Source organism: Eubalaena glacialis, chromosome 6 (assembly GCF_028564815.1).
Source record: "Eubalaena glacialis isolate mEubGla1 chromosome 6, mEubGla1.1.hap2.+ XY, whole genome shotgun sequence".
NCBI lineage: Eukaryota > Metazoa > Chordata > Mammalia > Artiodactyla > Balaenidae > Eubalaena > Eubalaena glacialis.
This window is the reverse complement of record NC_083721.1, coordinates 72194741-72216087: the sequence shown is the minus strand read 5'-3', so window position 1 is coordinate 72216087 and position 21347 is coordinate 72194741. Positions and strand designations below refer to the sequence as shown.

Here is a 21347-nt window from a genome sequence, read left to right as displayed (position 1 = left end):
TCCTGAGACCAAATGATTGGTTTGATTAAGAGTTTTGTTATGGTTTATCAGTTGAGTGATCTCTTAGAACAGATCTCTTAAGTCTAGTGTTTGTGTGCATTTTATTTCGAGAAGTAAGGAAATCTAGATATTGATATTAAAAATAAACATTTCAAGGTAGGAACAAAGTGGTTTCATTTCTTTGGAATTTTGAAAGAGACCCCATGAACTTATCCAGGGCATTCCTCTAATTATGAATCCCCGCCCCCCCCCCCCCCCCCCAGTGCCAAGTGAAACTGAACTGAGTGGCAAGGCAAGATGCTCTGGTAGCCTGATAGGTACTTTGTAATTTATTCCTCTACTCAAGTCTGGGATTTTGTTATAGACTAAGTAAATTCCATACTCCTTTTAATTTCTGCTGTGGTAGTCTGAGCATCCCTTAATGTAGCACTATATAACCAAGTTTCTGTGAAACCTAGATCAACCTCTGAAATCAAACGGAACATTTTCCATTATTGATTAGGCATAGAATCCACTTTGTTAAACTAGTTGAGGGTAATAAGAGACATTGAGTCATTAATTGAGAAGATGACAGGTCTCTAAATGTGACCACTGTCTTTCACTAGGTCAGCTATTATTTATTCAGTAGGAGAGCCTTTCAGTTTAAAAGTATATGGAGCTTTTTTATATGATTGGAAAAAACATAATGGACATGTATTTGCAATTCTTAAATTACATCAAGGGGGTTATCTTGATTAGTTAGAAAATTGCTACTGAGAATAAGGTTCAACCCCAAATTGAAGCAGATTTTATTGTTTCACAGTCCCAGGTTCCTCCTGTAATTGTGACTTCCTTTAGCCTAACTGCATACTTCTTATCACTAGAGGGACAGGGTTCATGCAGAAAGGCCAGCAAATCAACTGTTAGGGTAGGAATACACTTTATGATTCATAGATTTGCATAAGAAGTGAGTTTAGTCCTATTCAGGGTTGATTCATTTAAATGGTATCTGATTTCAAGTTGCAGGTTGCTGTGTTGTAAAATACCCAATCGTGATGCTCATGCTAATGAGATAAAGTCACTGTCTTGCAGAGTCTCTTAACAGGTTGAATTGCTTGTAGTCTTGTAGGCTCAAAAGAAAATTGTTTAATAAAATCCACATTTGCTGAACTTTCCAGATTATGAGCAAGTTTCAGCGAAAGTTTTCTCTTACTTCATCAGGAACGACAATCGAGTGGTTAGAACCAAAGATACCTTTATCAAACCACTATAAAAATGGAGCTGACCAGCCCTTTGCAACTGAGCAGAGTAAGCCAGTGGCAGTCCCAGAAGAGCAGTGCGTTGCAGAATCTGGACTATTCGCAAGGGTAAGGTAATATGAACATAGAGTTTTGGAGTAAAAATTAGGCATCGCTGAAAAGCATCTTTTCATTGTCAGGACATGCAAATCAACATAATGAGAGCATACTCTAGACGTTGTTCTACCTTAAACTGCACTGGCTTTGGAAGGGGTCTATTGTGTAAAACTTGTACATAGTTTTCCAGGTTAAATTATGTGGCCTTTTTAGTTTTAGTTTACTTTTGCTTCACATAAATGTATTTAAAAAATGAAATTTGCATGTTTTTCTTTTTCTGGAAAATCGCTTTTCTAATAGAAGATTATTTGCATGATATTTATCTCTTACATTTCTTAATTTAACGTTATTTACTAGGTGTTTACTATTAAGTTCATAAGTTTAAAAGTTTAACATTAAGGTTTTGTTGATAGTAAGCACTTTACCAAACCAATTTTTAAAAGTGTTAGTCTACTTAAAATAGCACACAGTCTTAGGGTTTAATATTTTTATAAAGTAATATTAATTCCACATTTCTCAGAAGCTAAACAGTGTTTTCTTCTATTCATAGTTCCACCACTGTAAAAAATCATACTGGTTTTTTGCCTTTTGAGTTTACATCTGTTATATTTATGGTTATCATAATTACATAGATAGTTTTGTTTTAAGCCCTTTTTACTTGCTACTTCTCATAAGTATTCTTATATGTTATTCTGGCCTATATAATAAAAGTTTTTAGGTTGAAGTAGGCTTTTGAATGTCTAGGTTGTTTGTTATTTTTTGTTCTTATAAATAATGCTATATCATTTTGTCTACTGCTTTATTTTTTTTTCTCCCCTTTATTTGGATTATTTCTTTAGGTTATATTCCCAACTAGAATTACTGAGTCAAGAGTAATGCACAGTTTATGGTTATTTATATAACAGCAAATTACTTCTTAAGAGAAACATATGACACAGGGACTTCCAAAGCTGGCAAAGGTCTTGAGTCAGTGAGGCAGGCAGTGGCAGTAGGGTGGGTGGGGGAGAAGAAAGAAAAAAAATCCTTTTTTTCCTATAGCTTTTTGACTAATTCATCTGTGGAGTCAAGCAGTTAGTAAGTATTCATTAAGTTAGCTAATATGTGACAAGTCCAACATTAAGAATTAGAGGAGACACAAAAATAGAAGACAGTTCTTTCACTGAAGAGACTTAAAATCTATTTAGAGTCACAACATATATATACTGAAACAATGAGGTGATAACATAAAGCCGTATTTTTTATTTTTTTTCATCTTAATAGATATCACTTAGATTCTTGGGATATGGGCATTCAGGGAAAGAAGAGAGGTATGTGAGTAGAGTGGATGAGGAATGCTTTGGAGAGAAAGTGGAATTGAAATTGGGCTTTGAAAGGAGACAAGGTTTGAAGAGAAGAATAGTAGTAAGGGAATCTCAAGATGGGGGAGTAACACAAGCAGGGATACTAAGGCATGTGTACTTATTGCAGAAAAGGCTTGCCTGATGATTTTGAACCCAGGTCCTGTCATATATGTGGGCCAATTGATTAACCATGCTTAGCTTCCTCATCTGTAAAGCAGGGGTAGTAATACCTTATAAGATTGTTATTTCGATAAAATAAATTTAGCAGAGTACCTGGTTTATGGAAAATGACCCCAGGGTTGTTGGATTTTATAAATCCAGATGACCATTCATGTTGCATGCTATGTGGAATTCTAATCCCCTGAGCACTGCTCCATAGAATACTGTGTAAACTATGCCCCCAAGGAACATAAAACTCATGCAGAAGAATTTAGTCTTAATGTGATACATAATGAGATCATGAGCATGGGAAGGGATGCGATATGTTTTAAAGGATTGGTATATGATATGACTTGGAATTAAAGTGTGGATAGAATTAAAGTGTGGAAGTAGAAATGAAGACAAATGAATAGGTAATGTGCATTTCAAACGAAAAATCAATTGAGCTTGTGATTGACTGGATATAGGGTTGGATCAAAGATGACTCCAAGTTTTTGAGACTAAATGATTAAAATTGTGGTGCCATTCACAAAGCTAGCAAAATTAGGAAGAAAGAGCTTTTTGAAAGAAAAGGTTTAGTATGGTTTATGAACATGTTGAATTTTATTTGAGAAGAGGACATATGATTGTTAATGTATATGAAAAGCAACTGGAAATGATGTAACCAAAGCTTTGGAGAGAGATCAGGACTAGAGATATAATTTACAAGTGAAAAGTTATAAACTATAGGTCATACACTCCAACATTTTCATACTTCTAAATGAGAATACAAAGCATGTTGGAGGTCAGGATAGAGGCATATGTTAGAGATGGGGCACAGAGGTGGGGAGGAGAGGATCGTTGAATTTCCAAATCTTTTGAAATGTTGAGTAGACCAAGTGTATGACCTAGTGCAAATAGAAAAAAATAAGTGCATAGATTTTTTTTTTTTTTTTTTAATTACAAAAGACATTAGACTCCACTCAAGCATACCAGAAAAGACCTGAATTTTTCAAAAATTTCACATATGCCTTCTTTGGAATATGAGTGTCAATGCAAGCTTGAAACATATATTCCAGTAGTGGAAATTTTGCTGTCAAGTGATAGAGGAGGTAAACCTCAGTGAGGCTAGAATGAAGCCCACAGTTCCTTAGTGTCCAAGTCAGAAATCAGGAAGACAAAAAAATGGGATTAGTTTGAGTTTTGCGGATATTGGGGTTTCCCTCTGCCATGCAATCTCCAAATAGTATGAATTCCTAGAAATTCAACAGGCGTTGCCACTGTATTTGCTAACCATTCTGGGTTTTTAGGGATTTTATATGTTTGAGCATGTTTATTTGAATTTTTGTAATGCTTTTTTTTTTTAACCTTAAGCTTTCCTTATTTTTTTTTTTAATTTTATTTATTTTTTGCTGCATTGGGTCTTCATTGCTGCACGCGGGCTTTTTCTAGTTGTGGCGAGCGGGGGCTACTCTTTGTTGCGGTGCGCGGTCTTCTCATTGCGGTGGCTTCTTTTGTTGCAGAGCACAGGCTCTAGGAGCGGGCTTCAGTAGTTGTGGCACATGGGCTCAGTAGTTGTGGCTCGCGGGCTCTAGAGCGCAGGTTCAGTAGTTGTGGCACACGGGCTTAGTTGCTCCGCGGCATGTGGGATCTTCCCAGACCAGGGCTTGAACCCGTGTCCCCTGTATTGGCAGGCGGATTCTAACCACTGCGCCACCAGGGAAGCCCTAACCTTAAGCTTTTCTTTAAGAAAGGCATGACAATCTCTAAGAAGGGCCATTTCAAAAAGAAAAGAGAGCTTCCAAATTCTTCCATTCACATCATGCTTTAGAATCAGTATTTAATCATGAATAGAATTCCTTTTTTTTTCTATTTTAGTAAGTGGTTTGACTATTTTTATAAAAACAACAAAAACTGTATTCTTTTAGTTTTTCTACCAGATTTTTTTTAACATCTTTATTGGAGTATAATTGCTTTACAATGGTGTGTTAGTTTCTGCTTTATAACAAAGTGAATCAGCTATACGTATACATACATCCCCATACCAGATTATATTTTATCTCTTTAGTTTAATATTATTTTCGTTAGAGGAAACCACAAAGTAAACTTTGTGTATAACTTTGTGTATAATAATGTTTAAGGCTGTATTTGCATTATTAATCTGTGTCCTAGGTTCTGACCTCAAATGTAATAGTACCTTTCAGAAGGTTGGAGAACATTATTTAATTAAGATCTGTTAGTTTTTTTCCCCTCAACATTTCTCAGATGAAAAATTGTTATATTTGGAATTCATATATAGAAAGAGGGATGATCGGTTTTTCCCCTGTTTTATAATGAGTAAACATTCACTGGTATACTTAAACTATATTGTGCAACTGACTTAGGGTAGAAAACAGGAAATAGTTCCTGACAGACTTGCTAGCCATTGAAAAGGGGAATTGAGAAACTTGCCTTTGGGATCTTTCCTCAAGGTCATAAAAACAGAAATAATTCTGATATACACAGTTGTTGTGTTTGGTCGCTGAAGAAATGAACTAGACCATTAATTGACTTATCAGAATTTGAGCTAGTAAAGATTTCTTTGTTCGAAGGAGAGAGAAGAAAAAGGAGAAAAACAAAGGCAAAAGAATGACCAGAAACCCATTATTCTTTAACTGTGTCACCAAGTTTTGTATTTTGTTTTTAATATTTTGAGAGCATTAAGTTCTTGATTTTATGCCTGATTAGGATTGGTTTTCTTTGCCTAGCTACATAGAACAGATGGGCTTCTTGTTTGATAGGATTTGGTTATGAGAAGAGAAAGTTAAAGGCAGAGACATTAACAGAATCATTTCATTTTTAAAATCCTCATAACTTAAAATTTAATACAATACCAAAGATAATATACTCATGAAGGCTGTCTTGCACAAAGGTAATGAAAAGAGATACCACTGAGAGAGATGGGACACCATCCCCACATAAACATGAAAAGTGACATCTGATAAGATTATAGAATCTTGGGATTTGAAACTTTTTTTGTTTTTTTTTTAATTAATTAATTAATTTATTTTTGGCTGCGTTGGGTCTTCGTTGCTGCGTGCGGTCTTTCTCTAGTTGAGGCGAGCGGGGGCTACTCTTCGTTGTGGTGCACGGGCTTCTCATTGGGTGGCTTCTCTTGTTGCAGAGCATGGGCTCTAGGCACGTGGCCTTCAGTAGTTGTGGCATGCGGGCTTAGTTGCTCCGCGGCACGTGGGATCTTCCGGGACCAGGGCTCGAACCCGTGTCCCCTGCATTGGCAGGCGGATTCTTAACCACTGCGCCACCAGAGAAGTCCAATTTGAAACTTTTATTTGTTGCTTAAATAGAAATAAGAAATTATGTTTCTCGTAACCAGTTATTTGGAGCGAAGACCCTATTGAGATGAGAGTAAACATTTTTGGTTTTTCAAGGGGCTGTTTTATTGATTGAAGAACTATGCAGAGAACATTTTGTGGCATTAAGACTGCATAAGCAACTACAAGCTTTCTATACCTGCACCTAGAATTCTCTTCATCCCCAAAGTTTCTTCCTGACAACTCCAGGGATGCGTGAATATCTAAATATAGATTACAGAAGTTAGACTTGACATGTACAGTCACTTTAAAATTTTACTTTTATAGTGTTAGCTTAAAAATAGGGCAAATATTTAATTCTCAAAACATCTTAAATTGTAGGTAGTGGTAGGGTCCCCTGGCAGGTGGTCAAAGCCTGCAAAGCCTAAGTTTCAGGTAAGACATTTTCACTCTTTCTGAAAAATCCTGTTTTCACAAAATATGTGTGTTTTATGTGTGATACTTATGACAAAACCACAATATGTTCAATGTCAGTGATAATGGGTTCATTGAAGGAAGTCTATTTCATGGCCAAGTGATGGAAGTTGTATTTTCAGAAAGATTTTTGTCTGTTCTCAGATTCATTTAGGCCCAATATAAATGTCTTCATCTGATGTTTATACTTTTATTCTTAATGGATATTAATAAGCACTAGTAACAATAGACTTTTACTTTATTTTGCGTCAAGGAACCTGAAGAAATAAATGCAGATGATGAGGTGGAGGATACTTGTGACAACAAGGAGGATGACCTGGGAGCTGTGGAAGAGCAACGCAGTGTTATCCTACATCTCTTATCACAGCTCAAGCTGGGCATGGACTTAACAAGAGTAAGTAATGGGATAAACAGTCTAAGGAGATCATTAGATTAGGACTATACCTATGATTGTTAATGTCAGGGCTTTTTAATCTTTATGAGTTGGTTTCTTAGTCTCTTGATCAGCATTTATTTTCATAAAAAATGTGATAGGTTTTTTGTGCAGCATTAAGTCACATGGCAAATAAAGACCTATAGTCTTGTTTCTGTACAAAATAAAAGGGGTCCATTGGGATACAGAATTGGAAAATCTAAAGAAAAGAATATAATCCCACAAAACCATTAAAGTCATTGATACTTCTACTTTATTCTTACTTACCATTTTGGATAGTGCATTTTGGGTATTAATCTGTAACAGAGATCAGCAAACATTTTCTGTAAAGGACCAGATAGTAGATATTTTTAGCTATGTGGACATAGATCTCTGTTGGAACTATACTTGACTCTTGAACAATTTAGGGGTTAGGGGTGCCAACCCCCCATGTAGTTGAAAATCCACATATAATTTCTGACTCCCCCAAAACTTAACTACTAATAATCTGTTGTTGACTGGAAGCCTTACCAATAACATAAACACTCAATTAACGCAAATTTTGTTTCTATGTATATGTATTGCTAGTATATACTAGACATCAAAAATGAAAAGATAATGTGAAAAAAATTTATATTTATTTACAGATATAATGATTCATGCATTGATAATGAAGAAGCAGCAATATGATTGCTTTATGGTAGCCTAGTGTAATCAGCTTCATGGTAGCCTAGCCTATACACTAATGAATGAATTGTTATAAAATTTTTATGACATACAGTATTGCAGTCATATTCATGAAACAATACTGGAAACATTGTTACATTTTTTAAAAAAACCCACATACCTGTGATAATACACAGTTTTTCTCTCATTGTGAGAGAGGTACGGTACTTTAATGTAATTCTTTGAAAGCGAGGTTATAAAACAGTAAGAAAACTAACATATTATACATTTTATATTACAAATTACTCACCTTAAGCCTGTGTAAGAATAGACTATCCACTTCCATACAAGTCTTGCACATGATGTTCTACATGTATATTTTTGTATATTTATTGGAAAAAAATCCATGTATAAGTGGACCTGCAATTCAAACCCATATTGTTTAAGGATCAGCAGTACTCAACTCAGCCTTTGTAGTGTGAAAGCAGCCATAGATAATATGTTGGATGGGCATGGATGTATTTCAACAAAAGTTTATTTACACAAACAGGATGCCAGATTTGGCCCAAAGGCCATAGTTTGCAAACCCCTGGTCTACAGCCTTGCTACTTTAAAAGTGTGGCCTGAATTAATTTGATAGAGTCCTTTCACTATATATGTGTATATCAAATCACTACAGTGTACACTTTAAATATCTTACAGTTTTATTTGTCAATTATGCCTTAATAAAACTGAGAGAAGAAAAAAAGTGTGGTCTGAAGATCAGTAGCATCACCATCACCTGAGAACTTGTTAGAAACGCATAATCTCAGCCCCCAATCTCAAAGTTAGAGAACCAGAATCTTCATTTCAGTAATATGTATATATACATTAAAGTTTGAGAAGCACTGATTTGTAGTTTTTAATTTTAGGCCCATCTTCTCCATTCCCAGTTTATCTAATTAGTGTGCCTTAATTTGTTTTAACAATTAATCCATGACATTGATTTAAAAAGCCAGTAAGGGACTTCCCTGGTGGTGCAGTGGTTAAGAATCTGCCTGCCAATGCAAGGGACACGGGTTCGAGCCCTGGGCTGGGAAGATCCCACATGCCACAGAGCAACTAAGCCCGTGCGCCATGACTACTGAGCCTGTGCTCTGGAGCCCACGAGCCACAACTACTGAGCCCATGTGCCACAACTACTGAAGCCCGTGCGCCTAGAGCCCGTGCTCCGCAACAAGAGAAGCCACCGCAATGAGAAGCCCGTGCACCGCAATGAAGAGTAGCCCCTGCTCGCCGCAATTAGAGAAATCCCGCGTGCAGCAACGAAGACCCAATGCAGCCAAAAATAAAAAATAAATAAAATAAAATAAATTTATAAAAAAATAAAATAAAATAAAAAACCAGTAAGGTTCAAAACCTATGTATGTCAAACATTTACTACTGTGGAATTACATACTTTGAGTTACTGTTGACACTACTTTGCATTAGTGTAGGATTTCAAAATTGACTTCACGAGGTATATTTCAAATTGAGGTTTTTGAAGGTAGTGGAAGTGTAAATTAAAAGGTTGTTTGATTCCAGTGAGTTACTCACCTGAAAATGCAACTTAAATATAGAAAGCATTTTGCCTTTAGCATTCACTTTGAAGCATTTCAAAATCAAAAACACATTTCTTTCTTTACTTAGACTTATAGTAATTATAGGAGGGTTTTTAAGTAAATTGATTGAATTAATAGCCTGCTAAGAAGCAGACATTTTAGGAATAAAGAAACCCATTTAAACATTCATCTTTCATCTAACCTTAGTATTCAACTGGGTATCATTTTTATTCTAGAAATATTTTTTATATTAGTGGTTCAGAAAAGACTATTAGTTGTAAAATAGGTTAAAATGAGCAGTCAGGTAAGGAGTTTATTTGGTTATTATGGTATTTGCTGTCCCTTAGTAGATTTAGGTTTGTAAGGCATAAGAACAATGTTGGGGTTTATGAGGCATAAGAACATTTGAAAAGAATGTTCTGTGATAATAATCCAGATGGTAAAGTCTCTCTTGACATGAATAATGAATTTAATATCGTTTCCCCACATTTGTGCATTGTTAATTGAAGAAATACATATATATTGTATTTATATATAAAATCAATAGCATTAACTGATCACAAATTATGAACAGCCATATAACATTTAAAAGAATGGTACTTTTTGAGCAACATTAAAGAACCTGGTGACTAAACTGCAGTCGCATATACCTCCTGTCTAACAATGACACTGATACAACAGATGTTTATCAAGCCCCTCTTATATTCCAGACACTGTGCTAGGTGCTGGGGCTACAGCAACCAAGAAGGTAACCATGGTCCTGGCCTGCATGTTGTGAATAAGTAATAGCCATTTTCCCCATTGTTTTGTTCTTTTAAAAGTAATATTATAGGGACTTCCCTGGTGATGCAGTGGTTAAGAATCCCCCTGTTAATGCAGGGGACACAGCTTTGATCCCTGGTCTGGGAAGATCCCACATGCCACGGAGCAACAAAGCCCGTGTGCCGCAACTACTGAGCCTGCGCTCTAGAGCCTGTGAGCCATAACTGCTGAGCCCACGTGCCACAACTACTGAAGCCCACATGCCTAGAGTCCATGCTCCGCCACAAGAGAAGCCACTGCAATGAGAAGCCTGCGCACCGCAACAAAGAGTAGCCCCTCAATTCTCTGAAGATACTAATTACTGTTTTTTTGTATTGCTCTCTCTGGTTGATTTGTGGTGTTTGTTGTTGTTTTAGGTGGTGCTGCCTACATTTATCCTAGAGAAGCGTTCCCTGTTGGAAATGTATGCAGACTTTATGTCTCATCCAGACCTGTTTATAGCCATCTCTAATGGAGCTACAGCTGAGGACAGAATGATTCGTTTTGTTGAATACTACCTTACCTCATTTCATGAAGGCCGTAAGGGAGCCATTGCTAAGAAACCATACAATCCTATCATTGGAGAAATGTTTCACTGTTCCTGGAGGATGCCAAAACGCGAGGTAGCATCCAGTGTCATTAGCAGCTCTTCCACCCAGGCTGTCACAAATCATGTTCCTCCATCAGAGGAGGCTTTGAGCCAGGTGGGATCAGACTGTTACACGGTCAGATTTGTTGCTGAGCAGGTTTCCCATCATCCTCCAGTCTCAGGATTTTATGCAGAATGTGCCGAGAGGAAGATGTGTGTAAATGTGCACGTCTGGACTAAGAGCAAATTCTTAGGCATGTCGATAGGTGTGACAATGGTTGGGGAAGGTAAGTAGAAAAATTATTCTCCAATTTTTAATATCAAACTATAACCTTAAATTTGGGGAAGCTAGAGAAATATTAGTTATAAATTTGAACTGCTATGTGTACTACTTTTTTTCCCAATTCCTAGTATGTTTCAGAATACTGGTGGTGAGGGGAGGGGGCATATCTATCAACAAATATAAATTCTGTTTTTTTACTTTTTTTCTGATTTTAAATGTAAATTATTTTTATTATAGAAAACTTAGAAAAGTATCAAGGAGAAAATACAAGTATCTCTAATCCCTTCATCCAGAGATAGATAAATTTAGCTAGTATTTTGTATTTTTTCTATGTGTATATGTTCATACTTTTAGTTTTATAAAATTAGGATTCTCTCTATGTAGTTTTTTGTCCTCCTTTTTTGCACTGAATATTCATTTCCTCAAGTTATTGATAATGCCTTAAAACATGTTTTTGTTATTATAAACAGCACTCAAGAAATATTTTCTGGGTAAATCTATATCTACATCTTTTGTATTTCAAAGGAGATATTCATAGAATATTTTAAACTATGTTGCCAAACTTTATGTCTACTCCAGCAAATGATTATGAAAAAACAATTTAAGGAAATACAATATTTTTTGGCTAAGAATAGAAAAAACAAATTAACAACAACAAAAAAATCTCCACAGAAATCATTGCAGAGTTAATGAAAATATAATGGCCTGCCATTTTAATGTTAAGGAACACTCTCGTGCATAGGAAAATTTGTTCTAAATATAAACTTACAGTATAAGCATGGCATAATTAAGCTTATGACCCTAACATTTTGAAATTGTGTTATTTTAGCCTTGAAGAAAATATATTATCCCCTTTTTAAGCTTTCCTCATCTTTAAGTCCTGTTGTGCTGTGAGTCTTACCAATTTCCAAATGTTTCAAACTAAGCAAAACTTTTATAACATTAGAAGATATTTTATTAGTTAAAAAAATAGTTTGCTATCTCCAGTTATAAGCTGCATCACGTTAACACTAGGCTCTTCACAAATCAGTTTACTTACTTTAGAGATGAAAAACCTGAAGCCTAGAGGTGATGGGATGTGTCCAGTATCATAGAAGTTAAGGCATAGTCGGATTTAGACCCTCATTCTTTGACACACTCTCCCCGAGGACAGTTACTCTTACCAGTTCATGAAACAGAGAGTATCTGGTGATAGTATCCTCTCCCGCTCCAAGAAAGGAAATACCTCAAGAAATGAGGAAAAGCATTAATATCTTAACCATGCATTAATTGAGAAGGATGTATATGATAGTTATTTTTTGATTTGCTAGTTATATATTCATGGATTTGCCTTTTTTAAATTAAATTGCTGTTGACACTCTCAATAGAAAGTAAATTAAATCAGAGAATGGAACTTCTGACAGTTTATTTTGCTTCTGTCAGCAGCCATGTTTTTATTGAAAAGTAGGGGAAAATTCTGTTTAATTATCAGATAAATGAGATTTTAGAATACTTTGAATCTCAGTTATCCTAACTAGTCTTATTTTCCCATTCAGTAGAAACTGATTATATATTTCTTAGACGTTAAATTCCATAGTGAATATTACTTATGTTAACTATATTCCTAGAAATCAAAGATCATGAATCTAGTTTATAAGGCCAAATGTTTTTAGAAAGGTACGTGATATCCTTTTCAACTTAGAATTAATCAACAGTTATTATTAAATACTTGAAATATAACCAAGTATGTTATGTATGTCTTCTGACAGCTCCCATTATATATAAATATATCACATACAGAGCCATGTTCCTTTTCAAATGGCTCAATATTAATTGTTGCCCATTGTGAAAACTGTTAAGGGCAATACAAATTAATAGTTGGCATTGCTTTATGTAAAGTAGACTACTTTAGAATCTCAGTCTGTCTATTTGTTTATCCTAAAAATAGACTATATTAAAATATTTATCATAATTTTTGCCCTTATTTGTGAACATTAAGAACACAGTAGTTAACGAGCATTCATTAAGAGAGACATGCCATCATAGTTCAGACTAGTAGTACACATCCAGTTCGGTATTTGTTTTTATGGTGAACTAGGTAATGAGCTTAGGTTAGTAATGTAGCTCAAGTCTCCTTAATGTCTCTTAATTATCTAGGATAGATTGATTATTCATTTATGTAATTCCCCTTTTTTTTGTAATTCCCTTTTTTATATGTTTTTTAAAACCATCTTTATAGCATCACTTAATATGGAACAAGCCCCATTAGAATAATATTTATTTGAAAATTACCACTTCTAACTCTTGTAGCTTCACCTTAAATACTTCAGAATTTGGCAAACAAAATTATTATGAGGACCTTAGTTTATATCATAAAATTACTTTTTTTCTTCTTAATATGCATAGAATAGAATGAAGAATACCTTCTCCCCCGGCCCCCCCGCCCCCCATCATACCATCTGAGATTAAGGTCTATGACTCTATAATGTTAGATATTTAGTTATTCCAGAAACTGCTTAAAAAGTTATTAGTCCTAACTAATGATCAGATCTTATGATGATACAGTATAGCATGGTCTTAAATTCTGACTTAAGGTTTTATTTTACTTTTAGGAGCATTAGAGAGAACTCTTAAACAGTTTCCACTGCAACATTTTCTGGTCGCATGAACCCCAAAGGGATAATAAAGTCATAATGAAAGTAACCTCGATTCACTATTACTAGGAATTGTTGTCAAATACAATTGTAAATGAAACGAATTTCATCCAAAGCTAAAAGAAAATTAAGCAAAATTATGATGTTCATTTACCAGGCAGGAGAAAAACTTAATATGGATTTTTCATAGCTGTCTTTTTTTCTTTTAAAGATATTAACCACTTTTATGTTTTCACATTCAGGAATCCTCAGTCTACTAGAGCATGGAGAAGAGTATACGTTTTCTCTACCTTGTGCATATGCCCGGTCAATTTTAACTGTTCCTTGGGTAGAACTGGGTGGCAAAGTCAATGTCAACTGTGCAAAAACTGGGTATTCAGCCAGCATCACTTTTCATACTAAGCCATTTTATGGTGGCAAACTGCACCGGTAAGAATATTTTAGTGATACCTGGCTCTTTTTCTATCAGTTTGATCTTGTATTATAACTCCTATTCTTTTTCTGCTTTGTTTTATGTGAAATGGGATTGGATTTTTATTCATGTTTAATTTTGATTTAATATATTTGATCTTTGAAGGCATTCTGGAAATCACGATCTGGTTTCAAAAATAGTGACAGATCTATCTTCTCTTGTAAACTAGAACTCCTAAGAAATGGATATGTAGCTTCTGGCCCAATTTCTGCCTTTAAAGGGATTCAGACTTGGATCCAGACCTCAGTAGAGGTAGTATTGCTACAAGTTAGGATGAAAATACATCTAATCATAAGAAATAGTTCAAGAAGCACAATGATGGAAGCCAATATCTTTAGGCACCAGTATTGAATGTGGCTTTGTTCTATTTCCATCTAGGAATCGGCCAGTTATTATACCTTTAGTGGCTTGTTGGTCTTTTCAGCACTCGTCCAGATCACCCAACTACATGAAGACAAGTTTTCTAATAGGATCCTCAAAAGGATACTGACTCTTTCCTTAAGCTTTTGATGTCTATTCTGACTGTCCTGAAGTAGGAATAGTTTTCTTTTTCTACAAATCTTTTATTGAAGAATAACATACATGAAAAAGTATAGAAGTTGATTTGGGGCCATTTCAAATAGTGCTGCTAGAACATTGTGAATGTATGTATGAATTTCTGTTTGGTAGATACCTAGTAGTGGAATTGCTGGGCTGTAGGGAATGAAACTTTAACTTTATTACTGCCAAACAGTTTTCTTACATGGTTATACCAAAATGCACTCTCTTCAGTCACGTATGAGACTTTCAGTGCATATAGCTATTTTACTTCTTCACCAGACAACTGGTACTCCACGATCTTAGAAGTGGAAAGAAAGATTTATTGGCTCCCAGGCATTGAATGGGCCTTAAAAAACACAGATTTCAAAAACACTGAAGCAGAGAATTAAAAAAAAAATTACAGATCACCCAAACAGAATCACTGGAGATTGTCAGGATAGTCGTCTTTTATCCTTAGAGAAGGTTTTAATTTGGTTCACACTTTGTTATATGTGCTTCTACTTACTCCTCTCACCATAGTGATCACAGGATTCAAACTTTACAATTAGAAGGGACTTTAGAAGTCACTACACCAACATTTGCTAGGTGTCTAAATCCTTTTGCATCATACCCGATAACTGATTTGTTCATTGTGTTGGTACATTATTATTAGTACAGAACTCATAATGCATGAGGCAGCCTATTCCATTTTCAGACTCCCCTTATTTATATGAAGTTAAAGTTGAAATCTATATCCCTGTAACATTCCTGCATTGGTGAAACCATTCTTCAAAGTACATAATTGAGTCAAATGCTTAGGGGACACAACTACAGTGATAAATTTTCCAAGTCCAGCACTTTTTATTGACAATGATATTGATGAATTTCTTTTCTTTTTTTTAATTGAAGTATATTTGATTTACAATATTGTGTTTCAGGTATATAGCATAGTAATTCAGTATTTTTGCAGATTATATTCCATTATAGATTATTACAAGATAATGGGTATAATTCCCTGTGCTATATAATATATTTTTGTTGCTTATCTATTTTATATGTAGTATCAATAGTTTGTTAATCCCATACCCCTAATTTGCCCCTCCCCCCCTTCCTTCTCCCTTTTGTTAACTACAAGTTTGTTTTCTATATCTGTGAGTCTTGTTTCTGTTTTGCATATACATTCATTTGTATTATTTCTTAGATTCCACATAAAAGTGATATCATATAGTATTTGTCTTTATCTGATTTACTTCACTAAGCGTAATATTCTCTAGGTCCATCCATATTGTTGCAAATAGCAATATTTCATTCTTTTTTATGGCTGAGTAATATTCTGTTTTTTAAAGATAATATATCACATCTTTTTTTTAATATATATATATATTTATTTATTTGGCTGCTCCGGGTCTTAGTTGCGGCATGTGGGATCTTCGTTGCGCCATGCAGACTCTTAGTTGTGGCATGCAAACTCTTAGTTGCAGCATGCATGTGGGATCTAGTTCCCCGACCGGGAATCAAACCCCGGCCCCCTGCATTGGGAGCGTGGAGTCTTACCCACTGGGCCACCAGGGAAGTCCACGACTGTGGACTTTTTTGAAATCATTATTATTCATCATAAGGTTCCTCTCCTCTGTGAACTTTCTTGGGTTGATTAAGAGATAAAATCTCTTTTAAGGATTTCCCATATTTATTCTATCCGTATGCGTTATCACATGTTGAGCCATGAGTGGGAACTTTCCCATATTTATTATGATTCAGCGGGTTCCTTTCCATTATTAAATCTCTGCTACCGAGAAGGAAATAAGAGGCTGTTAAAGGCTTTCCTACATACATTCATTTGTATTTCTACATATGAATTTTCTGATAGTTTTCAGTTAACACCTATTTCGTATCTAGTACACATAATGTTACCTCACTTGCATGTTCAGAATTTTCTTCTTTTGTAACAGCTCAACTATATGATAGCTATTCTGATTAATTTTTAAGTCTTGATTATGTTTCAAATGTCCCTTTATAAAAACTCAGATTATAGTTTTGAGGTCAGGTTAATTTTTTTGTCAAATGCAAAATATCCAAACCTTTGTCCTGAACCCGTGCTTTATCTTGCCTTAAATTATAATGATAAATATAAGCTATAATTTATCATATTGCCAGGACTACCTTAATTTAGAGAATCAGAATTCATCCCCCAAATCTTACCATTGCCATGACATTTAGATGGTTCCTTGCTGCAAATATCCTGCATAGAAATTTTCTCTTGGTTTTCATACTTTGACTTTTTTAAGACTCCTAATAATTTTAGATAGATATCCTTGGTTTGTTAGTGATCAGTCATTATATTTGCCATCTTATTTCTTTGAATTTCTTATTTAAATTGGCTTCTTTTCTCCCTTCATACTTTTTTACCTATCCACAAGGCCACAAGTATTGGATCTTTTTGTTACTTGGAAGTATACTTTTGGTTGACTCCAAAATTTCCTCATTTTTTCCACTCTGATTTCCCTTAAGACCAATGGTTTTACCTAATTTCTCATTTAAAAGATTCATATTTGAAACATACTTCTCTATTTTGATATCTTTTCTTCTTCAATTTTATAGAATATTTTAACTAAGACTCTCTTTCATGTCTTTATTAATAACCATGCCTCCCTCCTCAGACATAGCCTAGTTTTTCTACTGCTGTCTGCAATCAAGCAGACACATTTTCTGCTGTCTGCATTTGATATAAATATATTATCTTCCACTTGTCTTTCCTTACTCCCTCATTTTCCACAACTCTCTCTGATGGAGCCAAACAGGCCTAGTTAACTATTCCTCGTGCCCTTGTCCATCTCCTGATCCCATTTTCCACATTCACTTTAGGATGGTGATTTTTTAAATATATGTAGCAGTATAATGTCATTAAGATTTATGTTAACTAACTGCTAAGTGACATACTTTTCTGCACACTGAAGATATAGAAAAGTAAAAAGACGATCTCTGCCTAAGGTTTTAGTCTAATATTAGAATGCAGGACCCTATCTTTGGAAAGCATTTATAAGGCTTTTAGGAAAAACTCATGTGTAATAGACAATTAAAAATGAAGTCTGTTATTATAGTAACCATAGTGATGGAAAAGGACAATAATGCTGTGAACCTGGGATTAGGTAATTATTGTACCCGAAAATACTCTTCTGCTAAAGTAAAAAGAGCAACATGATGCTCAACATACTTCTTATTGTCTGATAAAGGACGCCTATCACTTTTTTCAGGAGAGACAAACTACTTTCCTGGTATTAAATTTTGAAGGGATTTGTATCAAGTATTCTTATGTAGTGGCATTGAGTAACATAATAGAAAAATGTCGTCTTTAGTTCTGCATAAGATGTAATTCCCTTCATGTGGTATTTCTTACATGTACATCAATAAAACCCAAAGCTGAAGTCTTAACTTTCAATCTTTAAATAAAATTTTTCTATATGAAGCCAAGTTAATATATCCAATGATTTTCTGGTATTCTAAATAGCTATAGAGACAGGGTCTAGATAATCTAAAAAGTCAACTTGGGGGGCTTCCCTGGTGGCGCAGTGGTTGAGAATCTGCCTGCTAATGCAGGGGACACGGGTTCGAGCCCTGGTCTGGGAAGATCCCACATGCCACGGAGCAACTGGGCCCGTGAGCCATAATTACTGAGCCTGCACGTCTGGAGCCTGTGCTCCGCAACAAGAGAGGCCACGATAGTGAGAGGCCCGCGCACCGTGATGAAGAGTGGCCCCCGCTTGCCACAACTAGAGAAAGCCCTCGCACAGAAACAAAGACCCAACACAGCCATAAATTAATAAATAAACAAATACTTTAAAAAAAAAAAAAAAGTAAAGTCTATAAAAAAAAAAAGTCAACTTGGGGACTTCCCTCGTGGTCCAGTGGATAGAGTCCACGCTCCCAACGCAGGGGGCCCAGGTTCGATCCCTGGTCAGGGAACTAGATCCTGCATGTCGAAACGAAGATACTGCACGCGGCAACAAGGATCCTGCGCGCTGCAACTAAGACTTATTTTGCACAGCCAAATAAATAGGTAAATATGAAAAAAAAAAGTCAGCTTGATGTTGTTCTTAGAAAGTGAGAGAGTAAATGCCTTATCGGTTATCAGATCAGTTATCCTCACTTTAGAGATGAGTAGGATGGCAACTTAAAATTTAACTCTTTGGTAAGTATTTTAAAGGCAGCGTATTCCATATCATTATTTGATACAAGACCTAGATTTATATGCTTTAGATATTTAGATATTCATTTACATATTGTCTGTGATTGCTTTCCTGCTACAGTGAGAGAGTCAAGTTGTGACAGAGACAGCCTGGCCCACGAATCCTAAGATATTTACTTTCTGGTCCTTTGTAGAAGTTCGCCAACCCTGCATTAGACTGTTAAGAAGAATTGTTATAAGCAAAATGAGGCGAGGCCCTTCTTCTTCCTTATGCTCCTTTTGCAAGTTCCTCATGGCCTGCCTCTAGCATGTGCAGTTCTTGTTCCCTGCCCCAGTTCTTGTCACGATGCTCTTGCTGTGTAGCTGCACTAAGCAGCAAAGACCCCGTGTAACCCAGCACGCATGAACAGGAACCTAGGGCTTGTTACTTTTTAAGTGGAAAGGCTTGTGAAGGAGATAATGATAACTTGAGAGATTGTGGCAATAAAAGAAAGATCAAGTGAGAAACGGGTTATTATTCCTCAGTTTGCAGAATATAGTTCTGGGTATATGTGGTTGGAAGATGGAAGAGGTAAGTAAGTGTTCAGTGTCATCTGTTCATATCATGTTTGGTTACAGATAAATTTTCAAGGAAGGAAACAATGTTGGCAAGTGGGATCAGAGAGGAAACATGGATGTCACAAAAAACATTCAGTCAGGCAAAAACCCTTAGCAGTGTACTTATTTAAGTTCAAACGCTTTGAGGTATAACCTAGAGTTCCCACTCCTGCTGTAATCAAGCAGACTTGTAGTCCTGGTGTTCTTTGTGTCCAATGAGCTACAATTATGCCTAACGTTTAATTTTGGATGTTTGGTCTGCTCTTGGATTCCAAACCCTCGTACACCTTGATCTCTAAGATCTGGCTCATTTGCTTATTGGCTCCTGCACCTCTGCCTTGAGCTCTGAATTTGTAGACCATTCACTTCTCCTGCTTAAAAACTATGGACTCCCTAAATTCAACTACAACCTTCTGGTTCCCAGGCCCTTGGCTTATATCTGGCAAATGCTACTTGTGGTTCCTGAGCTGTCACCTGAACCTGGGCTTTGGTCCTTTGGATTCCCCCCCTTTCTTTTAATATTCATTCATTAATTTATATTTTGGCTGAGCCAGGTTTTAGTTGCGGCATGCGGACTTCTTAGTTGCGGCATGCATGTGGGATCTAGTTCCCTGACCAAGTATCGAACCTGGGTCCCCTGCATTGAGAGCGTGGAGTCTTACCCACTGGACTACCAGGGAAGTCCCTGAATTCTCTTTTGAATCCAGATAAACCATAATCCCTGGCACACTGACCAGAACCTAACATTTGCCCACTATTCTTTGAGTTCTGAACCTCTGTTGAATCTGACCCTGTTGTTGTTTGTGTCTGACAGTGAACATAAAGTACTTAATTAAAAATAATTAGACCTGTTTCTATTCCAACCTTCATTTGAGCTGCATCCTGTCTGTCTGTTGATAATCCAGCCAGATAACTCTTCATTAAACTTTCAACAACATTAGTGTTTGAGTTCTCTGAGTTTTGTGTAGATAGTGATAATTTTTGTATACCAGTGCTCTTTTTGTCAAGAGAATTAACAAATGTTTAATGTATCTTTTATTTTTTTCTACCTCTTACTGATTTGTCTGGTTTCTATATTTAATTTAAAATTAAGCTTATGTGGTTTTATACAGAATCTGTATATCCAGAATTTAAAATATAGGGACTCTAAACTTTTAAATAGGACTAGTTTGAAAAAAAGTTGAATAGACTGTAGTGTTGCAACATTTTTATACTGTAATAAAAAAGAAATGTTAATATTTTTCATATTCCTACTTAGTTTTAATATTATAACGGTTGTTTGTAGCAAGCATTTAAAATACCACACTTTGTGATCATTTATGGTAACTAAGTCTCCAGTTTGATTCCTAGTATTCTTTCTCAAATTAAATTGATGTTATTTGAAAAAGTTATCTAGGGAACTATCAGGGATTTACAAAGACTTTGTAACTGACAAATTGACTTGTAATTGTAACTGACTTTGGTGCTGACAAATTGAAGTGATATGTGTAACTAATTTAAAGGGAATTCACAAAGTACATTCTGGGTTTCAGAATTCCTAAGAAATAAGCAATATTACTTATTAGAGCATATCTTTTTTTTTTCTGCCTGCTTCTAGGGTTACAGGTGAAGTAAAGCACAACATCACCAACACTGTTGTATGCAGAGTACAAGGGGAGTGGAATAGTGTTCTTGAGTTCACTTACAGCAATGGAGAGACAAAGTACGTGGACTTGACTAAATTGGCAGTGACGAAGAAAAGAGTAAGACCTCTGGAGAAGCAGGACCCATTTGAATCCAGGTATGTCATCCTTGCATCCATTCAGGAAAGAGTCAGAAACTCTGGATCTTAATTTAAGCCTTTTCACTAGCTTCCAGCCCTGGGTAAGTCACTTCACTGCTCTGCATCAGCTTCCTCATCTGTAAATTGAAAGTATTGGTCTGATCTGATGCTCTTAAACCCTGTACCAGCTATGACATTATGTGATACATAGTCACATTTTAGTAAAAATAAAACATTAACTGGGCAAAAATAT

The 21347-nt window shown here is 35.6% G+C and overlaps 1 protein-coding gene across 1 annotated transcript in view; it reads left to right on the top strand.

The window, feature by feature from the left end:
- The window catches only part of OSBPL11 (oxysterol binding protein like 11), a 97321-nt gene that overhangs the window by 52071 nt on the left and 23903 nt on the right, over window positions 1-21347 (top strand). Inside the window, exons 7-11 of the mRNA XM_061193190.1 lie at window positions 1201-1346; window positions 6851-6991; window positions 10434-10932; window positions 13804-13990; window positions 20930-21112. Of these exons, the coding sequence (XP_061049173.1) occupies window positions 1201-1346; window positions 6851-6991; window positions 10434-10932; window positions 13804-13990; window positions 20930-21112 (1156 nt within the window). The remainder of the gene's footprint in view (window positions 1-1200; window positions 1347-6850; window positions 6992-10433; window positions 10933-13803; window positions 13991-20929; window positions 21113-21347) is intronic.